Source organism: Podarcis vaucheri, assembly GCF_965113315.1.
Source record: "Podarcis vaucheri genome assembly, chromosome: 3".
NCBI lineage: Eukaryota > Metazoa > Chordata > Lepidosauria > Squamata > Lacertidae > Podarcis > Podarcis vaucheri.
Window position 1 is genome coordinate 50,113,458 of NC_138761.1, and position 12,086 is coordinate 50,125,543.

The following is a 12,086-nucleotide window of genomic DNA, read 5'->3' on the forward strand; positions in this document are numbered from 1 at the left end:
TTTAATGCAAAGAGCATTTAAGTTTCAGGCTTTCCATTATTCGGATATGCCAAATGTCAGGCAGCCTGCACGAAGAGCCCATTGCCCCCGTGCAGTTACATAGGCATAACAAGCCATTTGAATTCAGCTCTGCACAGTTCGAGCGGCTTAAGGAGCCTGTTTGCACCCTCTCCCCGCAACACGATCCACGGTGCAATCCTAGGCACGTTTCCTTGCAAGTGAGACCGATGCCGCTTACACCCAAGTAAGCGCAGAAGAGCGAGCGGCCCCACTTACTCCGGGGTAAGCCCCCACTGAACTTAAACCACGCATTGGGCTGCCCTGCGCGCCATTTCCCGTCGCTGCTCTGGAAGGCAGCTCGCGATTTTGCTCCAATTTGCCCTCCGAGGTGACCCGCACAGCGTCGCCGGGGTCTCCCGAGATCACTCAGCCCTTCCCAGCCGGCTCCTCCTCCTGCCTGTGCTGAGCTCCCCGTTTGCAGGAGGAGCTGGGCATAAAAGAAGCAACAGCAGGAGAGACCCGCTGCTGCTCCTCCGCCTCCTCCTCAGATCTCCGGTCCGTCTCGCCGGAGGAGGACCCCTCCCCCACCCTCCCACTACGCGCTTAGGCCGCGCGAGCTCCCCCCCCCCCGCCGTGCCTCGATGGGAGGGACCCCAGGAGGCTTAGCGTGCTGCAACCATGGCGACGCGCCTGGCCCCGCCCCTCGCGGGGCAGGCCGGCTCGTGATTGGCTAGGGGGTGGGCCGTCGCCCTCTGCCCCCTGACCCTGCGCGGCGGCGGCAGCGGCTGCGGAGGTGGCGGCGGCGGCGCCTGCTGCCCGTTTCCTGCTGGCCTGGCGGCGGCTGGTGCCGCTGCTGCAGCACTGGGCGGGCGGGAGAATGCGGCGCCGGTCTCGGCTGATGCTCTGCTTCGCTTTCCTCTGGGTGCTGGGCATCGCCTACTACATGTACTCGGGCGGCAGCGCCGCGCTCGCCGGAGGCGGCAGGAAGGTGAGCAAGGAGAGCGCCAGGCAGGCAGGCGCCCACACCGGCCGGGAGACGCCGCGGCTCCCTGGCCGGCTTCCTCCGGCGGCGGAACAATGCCAGTCCCGCCGCCGCCTCCCCGTGACCGCGGCTTCCCGCTCCCTGCCTTTCCTCTCTCCCCGCGGCTCACCTCAGCCCGCCGCCCTGCCCGTCCCGCCGCCCGCAGAACCGCCCGGCGCCTCCTCTTCCCCGCCCCACGCGCCTCGCTTCGAGGACCGGCTTCCTCCTCCTCCTCCTCACGTCTCCTGCTCCGAAGGCGAGCGGGAACGAACTCCCCCCTCGGCTTCCCCCGCGTCTCTTCTCGCCGATGGGCGAAGGAGGCGGCGAGCTTCTTTCTCCTGCCCCCTCCCTTTCCCCTCAGGGCGAGGAGTCCCTTCGAAATGGTTTGGTCGGCAGAAAGCAGCGCCGTAAAATATGGCGCCCCCCTCCTCCCCAGCTGCCCGCTTCCCCCTTCTCTTATTTCGGGGGTCGAGGGGGGCTTTCCCTTCGCTCGGTGAGGGAGAGGGCGCTGCTTCCTTGTCTTGGCGGGGAGGGAAAGCCGCCTGCGACGTGGGGAGGGAGAGGGAAGCGAGGCTGTGGGGGTGGGGTGGGGGGTTTCCCCTCCAGCGTCTCCCTCTTCCGCTTTCCGTCTCCACCCCATCCAGGAATCGACACAAGGTTAGGCTGCCGCTGCTGCTTCTGCCTCCCCTTCTCTCTCTCGCTCTGTGGAAGGAGTTCGCCCTCCAAGCGCGAGGGATCGCCTGCCTCCTCCCTCCCCCCCCCTTGCTGGCTCTCTTCGGAGAGGAATACAGAAGCGCGCCTGACTCTCCCCATTTTTCCCTGTTCAAAAAAAATAGAGAAAGAAAATAAAAGAAATTAAGCAGATGGTTTCTTTGTGGACTTCAGCCTGGTTTCCAACTCGTCGTTGCACGAGTCGCTTCGCAGCCAACTGAAGCGAGCCACGTCGCAGTTTGTGGGGGAATTGGCGTGGGAGGGAGCGTTGTTAGGGGAAAGGGGGGAAGCTGGTAAGAATTGCTCCGGATTGTCACTTCTCTGGATGAATTGCTTATTTATGGCGTGACGAGTCTCTTCTTCGTAGGCTCCGACCTTGGAAATACTTTCATTGCCCCTCTTGTCTATGGTGAAGTAGTGTATCTCACCTACACCCCGGCCCAGTATTGAGGGTATAAATACTGCTGAAGCTAGAAGCGAATGTTAATTTTTTCAGACAATTGACTGCTTTCCACTGTATTCGTTTAGTGCTGTGTTCTTTAGCTATAATTGGGTCCAGTGGGTTGATCTTCAGATTTCTGGAATGTAAAGAGCAGGCTTCTTTTCCAGTACCTGTTCTTTGGCTTTGTCCTCTTGAAATAATTCTGTAAATATTTGGGTAGTGCTGGATATGTGCAGTGCTGAAACAGTTGCTTCACTAAGCTGTTTAAATCTTTCAGGTGGCCTATCATGATAGTTCATTGAGGAGGCAATATTTCAGGCAATATGTGAATCGAAGGCATAGAGCAGTGCTACTAACTCATGTCCAGAGTCTCAGTGTTGCTAAACCATTTATCATACCGCCTGGGGCTGTTGGGTCTTGTAGTTCAGTGACATTTAGAGAGCTGCAAGTAGCCACCCCTGCCCTAAAATTAGAGGTTTTTCTTCAGTCCTGGAAAATTTTTACACTGGAGTTCAGTTCAGTGGTTTGACAGTCTGTCTTTATAATGGAATTCACTTGCTTTAAATAAATAAAAAATGCAAGATTTTGAAATCCAGGGATTCCTTTCATATATTGCGAGTTTCTGGTATATAAAAAGGGATACCAAGAACTGACTTCAAGATGATTTGAAAGTTTTCTTGCTTTGGCAAATAAAAGTACGAGGATTAAGTATTGGAAACACAGTATAGTATGTAGCCAGAAATATTATGTAGTAAATTGTCACAATATGAATTCAGGAAGTAATAAACTGATTATAGAAGCTCAAGAAATTCTTGCTAGTACTATTTTAATGATTCTCCAACCAAGCCAGTTGGTCATGTGTGCCAAAAATTGGCATTGATTGTAATATTGACACTCTTTCAGAAGCAGTGACCACATTAGTGTTTCAAAGTACTGGTCCAAAGGAGTAAACAAATGAATTGTTGCCCTATATCCATGAAAGCTTCCATTAGCATAGTAGTCGTATTGGGTGTTATGAATAGTGTGCTCAAAGTTGAGAATAAAACCTGTCATTTCGGGAGCTAAGAAATGTGGAATGTAAAAGGTTAGAATTACAGAAATGAGTTACAAACTTAACATGGATCTAAAGTGGAGAAAGTCTGAAGTAATGACCCAGTTGAGCTGAAGGTCTGTGACCACAAGTGGGGGAAATGAACAATTATACACGGATTGGTGATTTAGGATTCTATTTTCTCTCAGTGAAGCATAACATTTAATTCCAACCTTTAGAATGGCCTAGTAATTGTAAGCAGAGGAAGAGGTGTGTAAACGTAATAGCTTTTGAAATTGTTGTAAAAGGCTCATTAACAGGGGATGTCAGACTTTGAAATAAAACTTGAAGTGGTGTGCGTGCTTTATGAATAGAAATCCTACTGCTGGGGAAATTGGGAAATTCACTTTAATTACTTACAAAGCAAATAATTACAACTTTACCATATCAGATTGGCTATATTGAAATCTTGATTATTCAGTTTACATGGTACTCAAGTGATAGTTCATTCAGTTACTAAGTTCAGCAAGTTTTTGTGCGTGCGCCTCTGTTCTGTCACTTATCCTTGGTGTTGTCTCAGTTCTGGTCACTGCTTTCTTATGTATGTATAATATCATAAGTATTCTATGGAAACAGGCCCATTGGTAGCCAGTAGGACTAGTAGAGGAGGTACAAGCTATAGGGGAGAGAAAGAAGTGGGGGATAAGTCTATATAGGGCTTTAGTTCGTAGTACAACATTGAAATGGCAGTACAGTATACTTATTATATTTCTATCCTTTATTTCTATGCACAGCTAATGGAGATGTGCATGCCCCCCCCGTCTTTTATTATCTTCACAACAACCTAGTATGGTAGGTTAGGCTATGGGGTAGGAATTGTCCTTAGATCACACAGTGACCTTCAAGGCCAGGTCACAAGATCTAGCAAACCACTGGCTTTCTGGTTCCTAGTAGCAGCACTCTAACCTTTATCTTACACTGACTCACTTATTCACCAAGCTAATCTTGATGAAGGACTGTTATATAGACTTGCAAATTGAAGAGTGTACCTTCCCACCCTTGAGTATTATGCAGAGATAACTTCTTATTGAGATGTCCAGGCATATAACATTTTTCCAATGAGGGCAATGTGCTTCTGTTGCTTTTCTCTTTTAATTTCAACCCTGTGATGTAGACTGTGATTGTGTATATTGAGTATATATTAATATCAGCTTATGCTTGATGAAAATACATTGGGTGACAAATTTCACTTGTTTATACTACTACCTTACATTTTATACAAAATAAAAAAGATTGGTATGGTCATTAGGTACTGGTATCCTATAAATAAGTAAACATTATACCTTGATTATCAACATCCGTTGGTGTCTCTACAAAACTCATTTCCATAGCTGTGAAATCTTGTCCAGTATGAAATATTTTGTGGCTGTAGGAAAAATTGTGTCTTAACTTTTGCTCAAGGGATCTGTGGTAGGCAGACAGAGTAGTCATTCCACAACATTACTGTATTGAAGGTTAAGATATTTTCCTACTTTGGGCAAGAGAATTCCAACTCTTACTTCTATAATTCTTGTCTTTTGAATCTTAAGTTAAAAAACAGGTTTCAAATGGCTTTCAATGTCCATTAATCTGTCAGTGCCTTGTTCCAAATGTTGTGTGGTCCCAGTGGAACGCAGGACTTGCGGAGTTCTGGAGACAAGATTAGCAGAGCTTTGAGAAAACTCTTCTAGATTGGCTCTCTAGCAGTTTAGTGATAGTACTTTTTTGTATAGTGCTTTCAGTGTTCAGTGTGCTCAACATATGCCTTACACTACAACTCTGTAATGAAAATTGGTACTGTTTCACCCAGGTGTGAGCCTAAGGTTGAGGGAGAGTGGCTTGCCTAAAAGTACCTGATGAGTTCATGAGATAGAGGTGAGATTAGAACCCAGGACTATTAGGATAAAATGGAGGGGGAAAGAATGAGTTATGCTCCCTTGAGCTTCTTTGATGAAAGGTTGGTCATAAATATATTGAAAATAAATACTTTAGCATATTGATGGTATACTAGATATATTCTTCTTTTGAAGGACATGGAATAATATATACCACAATGCACTCCTGAATTCCAACTGAGCTTCCCACAAAATGGAAGTCAAGTCCCCCCCCCCACTGAATAGACAGCTCTCACTAAATGTGATGCTAAAAATAGTGAAATAGACAAGTTGCAAATTAGAGTAGCTTTTTGTGTATGTGTGTAAAATATTACTTAATTAACTGAAGACGAATAACTTGCCATTACTGCTGCATGCTGGTGACTTAAGTCGCTCTCATATATATGGATGTTTGCCAGGCAGGTGAACAGTGGCTTATTGAATGAGGCAGTCCTAGCAGTTTTCCAGTCATCTGCAGAAGCTGTTGAAGGATTCCCTTCTCCTTTTTTTTTTAAACCATATGTAACTTGAATTGTTAAAAATAAATTTTAGCTTAAGCTGCTCTAAAAGGTGTGCTAGCAACTTGAAAGTCATTCATGAGTGATTTTTTAGTAATACATTTTTGTTTACACTGAATATGCAAATCAAAACTAGCTCTGTCATGTTTTGTATTTGTCTGGTGTCCTAACTACATCTTATTACTGCACCTGGTAATGGTAAGTGACCTAGGTTAAACCTGGCAGGACAGCTTACTTTGCTGCATTAACCCCATCATGCATTAATTAAACTTAAGCATATTGTTATGAGACTGGTTATCCTACAAGATCTGTCCTTTCTATTGAGATTATTTAATTTCTATATCGTTTATTTGTTTTCCTTCTGACACACCATCCCTCTCAGTCTCTGGGTTCTTACTCACTAGTCCAACAAATTCTCAGCTCACCCACGAAGGTCTCACAATGAGAAGAATTCCTGGAAACAATGGTCTTCACCCTAGTCTCTCACTCTAGATTTGCTTTTTACAGGCAGGCTCAAGGTGGATAAGTGTTTCCTCAGGCTACCGACAGCTGTGTGCCATTCAGCTGCCCTCTCCACACCCAGTTTCAGATACAACTGGTTTGTTGAGTTTACCAGGAGGTTCAAAGGAATGGGAAGAGGACCCACTCCACTCACAGCTCTTTCTTCATTCTCTGTCCTTTCCTCCTCTTCCAGCCTATCTTGCAGATTGCATAAAATAAGCAAGTTTACATTTCATTCCTGCTGTCTGTCTGCCACAGTGCTTTTGTGGAAGATGAAAACCATACTACTACTTGTAAACCAGGTCAGTTTGATTTAGCTGAAAGTGCTTAACCACATAATGGCAGCTTCCATCTGCATGACTGTTCATGAAACCACTGCTGCAGTCTGTGCCCTAGTTACATAACTTGCTTTAGGGAGTTCATCAGATTAGGGTTAAACAGTCTTGCCACATATGGTAAAAAGCTTGAGAATCATGCAAATGGCAGAGTTGTGCCAAGATTTGCACTGCCAGAAAAGGAGGTGACTATATATTGTGTGGCTTTTGAAGAAGGACCATCAATCGGTACTCATAATCTCAGAGGAATATTGACAATAGATGTTCTTTAGCATGCTGTTATCATTGATTGCTTAATTACTGAAACACTGTTCTGGTTGTGCTGAAAATTCTTCATGACCTCTAACTAAAATTTAGGCACTGGGTAATTCACTTTGTTATGAAAAATCCCACTGAGATACAGTTTTTAAAGTATGGTTTTCACAAATTGGCAACTGATTTTTTTGGGCTTAACCAGCTGTTTAGTGCTATGTTCATAGTGAAGTAGTTAAACGATACTTTTTATAGCTTTAATTGCTAAATGTTTTCTTCACTTCCATTAGTAAAACATCTGGCTTTCTTTTGATGTTCTCTCTGGGTGACAGCTGAATGACAAAATAATTGTAAAAAAATACAATAAATAACTTGCTGTGAGAAATTAGAACTGTGTTTAATGTTTAGCATGTTATCTTAATGGCAGCTTTTCTTCAAGATGATATATTAAAACAGCTTGTATACTTGTCAGAAATATTCATAGATAATCCAACTTCTGCCATTTAAACAAATCTGCCATTTAAACAAATCTGTTTGCCTATGTCCTACCTTATTATCAGATATCAAGATGCATTTGCCACCTCTACGTCAAAATGATTGGGTAATCCCATTAGTCAGTTGTGGTTCCTGCACAGAGGGTACGGCACCATTGCCTGCATCTAAAAGCATTGGGCTGGATTCAACTAAACCAGTGCACGGACTCTTGGTAGTGCAACAGGATTTTCCTTCCTCCCTTCCCCTGACGTTTTCCCCTATGCATTCCCCAGATCTGCTCTGGAGGGTCTGGAAAACTCCCAGAATGTGTCAGGGGAGGAGAGGGGATATAATTTCATTTAGCAAGCAAAATTCATGTGCTGATGGAATGATCATGTTAGCACAATGTTGAATTCCACTCATAGTATTTCCTCCACAGGATACAGGAGATCATGCCTACTTTCCACAGTGCAGTCTATCATTCAGTGATGGAAGTCCCCTGGTGGAGGTAATTAATACATACTGCTTCCCCATGAGAATCATGCAAGTGTAGTTGAGATTTATACAGTCGGATCATGAGAGCCAAACTCAAATATCCTATCGGTCATACTGGCAGTCTTCAGATAGATACTTGACACTCACTGCAGCAGGACAGGAAGTTGTGATATCTTTAAAAGTAAAGGGACCCCTGACCTTTAGGTCCAGTCGTGACCAACTCTGGGGTTGCGGCGCTCATCTCGCTTTATTGGCCGAGGGAGCCGGCGTACAGCTTCCGGGTCATGTGGTCAGCATGACTAAGCCGCTTCTGGCGAACCAGAGCAGTGCACGGAAACGCCGTTTACCTTCCCGCCGGAGCGGTACCTATTTATCTACTTGCACTTTGACGTGCTTTCAAACTGCTAGGTTGGCAGGAGCAGGGACCGGGCAACGGGAGCTCACCCCGTCGCAGGGATGCGAACCGCCGACCTTCTGATCGGCAAGTCCTAGGCTCTGTGGTTTAACCCACAGCGCCACCTGCGTCCCTTGTGATAGCTTTATGGTGCAGTAAATATGTGCATATAAAGAATCATAGAATCATAGAGTTGGAATAGACCACAAGGGCCATTGAGTCCAACCCCCTTGAACAGAATTCTGTTGGCTGTTCATAGTAAGTTTGGTTATGTTGGGAGTACTTTTGGTTATGTAGGCTGCAGGCTGGCTTTCCTAACTAGAAACAATGGGCAAAAATAAGAGTTTGCACTTCCATAGGCTTCTTTGATATGGCAAGTGCATTGTCCATCGGTGCCAGCTGCTTGTGTGGTTGACAAGCTAGAGCCTTTTAAAGAATGTTGCTAAATGTAGGTCTAAGCAGTACAGCTAGAGAATTAGCTGGCACAGCTGATGGGTTCATTACCTTTTCTTTACTGATGAGGAGCTTAACTGAAATTTGGATTTGTATCAGTGACAAATAATGGACTTACACAATGTTTTTTAGCTTTCATGCCAGAAGTCTGTGAAAGCCAAGTTAGTTACAGAATAATAACAACAAAGTGTTACAAACAGTTATTGGATCCACAAACTAACTATAAAAGCAGGAGGTTGGCGCATATCAAAAGTTTATAGCTACATATGCCCTACATTTTTAAACCTGGAAGAATGTGTATCTTCATAGCCAAGGTTGCTGTAGATCACTGACACTGACTGTTGCTGCTGAACTAGCAAAGTTCTCTTCATATCTTGTATCGCCTTAAAAACAGAGATTCTTGGTCCTAATTTGGCACCAGGTAACAAGGTCCATTATTCTTCGGTCGTAAGATGCATGACAGTGTCCGTGTACTTCTGTACTGCTGATCAGCTGTAATAGATTCATGCAAGGATTGAAGTCCTATAATGCGTACTAATAGTGAAAAATAATAGCAGTATAGCTTACCACTTAAGTTACTAAAAATTGAGTGAGATGATTTCCCACTGCTTTTTAAAAGCATGACCCAACTGCTTTTCTTTAGGAAAATATATCCTTCCTAAACCACTTTAAAACAAATGGCTTTGGTGTACAGTGGTACCTCTAGTTACGAACACCTCTGGATACGAATGTTTTGGGCTACGCACGTGGCAAACCTAGAAGTAACAGAAAGGTTTTCGCCGCCTGCGCAGAGGCGGACTACCACCATTCGTGCATGCGCAGAACAGGCGCTTCTGGATGTGAATGTTTTGGGGTAAGAACGGACCCCCAGAATGAATTAAATTCGTATCCAGAGGTACCACTGTATGTGAAACCCATGTAGGAGATAGTCTAATATGGTCAAAAGGAGTGTGTGTCTTGTTATTGACATGGGTATAGTTAATGTATATTCAAACCCTACATATTTTGCTTCTGGGCTGCTTTTTTGTATTCAGCTGGGGAGCCTGCCCAAACTACAGGATGTTTCTCCCTCTCTCCCTATCTTGACACTGTTTTCTGATAGTTGTTATGTTATAGGGCGGTCCACACTTTTAAAAGGTGCAATGATGCAAACCTAAGGATGTGGTAGGCAACAGAGGTATGTTTTGCTGAACATCTGCCTAATATGTGATCTGGTCATACTTCTACATATTATGTGCTATAATGCAACAGAGGTATGCTGTTTGAATTTACAATTCAATTTCTAAAGCCTAGCTTGCACTCCAGAGTTGAAAATGGTGGTCTTCTATAATTAAGCGGGGTGTGATCCCAGAGTGAATGGTAAGTAGATGATATTCTCTGGCTTCAAATATCACACTGTTTAGAAGCCATGATAATTTATTGCATTTCTGGGCGCCGAATCTTCATTGCTTTTAGCTCTGTGCATTCTCCCAGCTGTCTAGTAGCGTATCTAAATATGTAACTAATGTGTACATATTTTGTTTCAGTTTAAACTGTTCCGAGTAGCGATGAAGCTGTGGTTCCCAATTTCTTGGTTTAGAATTTACCTAAGTTCTAAATGAAAAATTAAAAAAAATCTGACGGTAAGACAGCAATGGGGAATATTTTCCCCTTTTTTCTCCTGTCAAGGGCGCTACGTTCTATTTGAGATAAGTTGTTGGGGGCTGCATCCTATTATGGGTAGGGCCAGATTCAGAAGTGAGTGGGATCACCTCTTCTTACTCTCCATCCAGAGGGCTTCTGGATGAATGGCATCTCTTTTGCCATATATCTATGTAAACTGATTACTTGCAGGGAGCTTTTGAAGTTAAGTTGATCCAATTGTGAATTTAGGCGAGATGTGTTTGCCGATTACTAGTTCTGAGTAGTTGCTCTCAGCAATGGTGTATATAGAGTTTTATCTTTTAATTCAGGGACTTGCAGAACGAACTCCTGCTCATGAAAACACACAGTGTTATTTTTGGTCTTTCTTTCCTCGTAAATATGGAATGGGCTTATTATGGCTCTTCAGTATGCTTATTCTTGGCATGATAAAGTCACATCCTCTGCCACTTCATTTTCACATGGGGAGCTATTTGTGTAAAATGGCTATTGTGAAAAAGAAAAAATTGCAGTGTTGGAGGGAAAGGAGCATTATACGCATTGAAAAATCATTGCAGGTGTGAGGAACCTGTGACCCTTCACATGGTGATGTACTCCCATCAACCCCAACCAACATGCTCAATGGCCAGGTGTGGTAATTGTACCCCCATACATTCTGGAGGCCCACAGGGCCCCCACCTCTGTGTTATTCCCTCAAATGCAAGTGTATATTACCCTTTCAGAAGATTAGGTCATAAATTGGCTATCATCGATATTGTTAGGATTACGCTGAAAGTACCAGCTTGCAAGCCTCTTAATTGATGAATTATGGCAATTAGCAAACTCTTAACAATAGATTAAAACAGGCTTCCTCAACCTCGACCCTCCAGATGTTTTTGGCCTACAACTCCCATGATCCCTGGCCAGCAGGGCCAGTGGTCAGGGATGATGGGAATTGTAAACATCTGGAGGGCTGAGGTTGAGGAAGCCTGGATTAAAATTTGTCCTCCAGTTAAACTGGCAAAAAAATTATTCTGGAATTTGGACTCCTGAACTGCCATGACTGCTGGCTCCCTTCTCCCTGTGCTAGAAAAAAGAATCAGTGCTGACGCAGCTTTTGTTAAGGGTTTAAGGAACTAGGAGTGAACTGCAGACCTTCCCCTTCTCCACACATGGAGAGCCTTCATACCTGTCTGAAGGGTATGTAAAATATGTGTGTTTCTTCCCTTGCAAGGCCTTATATTTATCTGATTGCACATTCCACTATCCCAGTAGTAGGGTAAAGGTAAGGGACCCCTAGATGGTTAAGTCCAGCCAAATTCAACCATGGGGTACAATGCTCATCTCTGCTTTCAGGCTGAGGGAGCCAGCGTTTGTCCACAGACAGCTTTCCGGGTCATATGGCCAGCGTGACTAAACCGCTTCTGGCACAATGGGACACAGTGACAGAAGCCAGAGCGCATGGATACTCTGTTTACCTTCCTGCTGCAGCAGCACCTATTTATCTACTTGCACTGGTATGCTTTCGAACTGATAGGTTGGTAGGACCTGGGACAAAGCAACAGGAGCTCACCTCATTGCATGGATTCAAACTCCCGACCTTATGGTCAGCAAGCACAAGAGGCTTCTCTCTTTTTTTAAAAAAAAAATATTTATTAAGTTTAAGAATTACAGAAAGAAGTAAAAAAAAAGAGAGAAAGTAAACAATACAAATCAATACATTACAGTACATATAAAAAGAAACAAAAGACACAATACATAAAAACAAAAACAAAAGCAAAAACAATTAAAAACACATCCAATATTTCCATATCTTTATCTTTCATTAACTTGTCACACCTCCCTTTTTGTGTTCTAGTTATTAATTATTTCAGCAAATCCTTTCCATCTTTCACTGTTTTCTGTCATTTAATTATCTTAATTTATT

General features: G+C 44.1%; 1 protein-coding gene across 1 annotated transcript in view; it reads left to right on the plus strand.

Annotated features, from left to right (window-relative positions):
- The first annotated feature begins 784 nt into the window (after positions 1–784).
- The window catches only part of GALNT2 (polypeptide N-acetylgalactosaminyltransferase 2), a 70,359-nt gene continuing 59,057 nt past the window's right edge, over positions 785–12,086 (plus strand). The window contains exon 1 of the mRNA XM_082217013.1: positions 785–988. Within this exon, the coding sequence (XP_082073139.1) occupies positions 878–988 (111 nt within the window). The 5' untranslated portion in view covers positions 785–877. The remainder of the gene's footprint in view (positions 989–12,086) is intronic.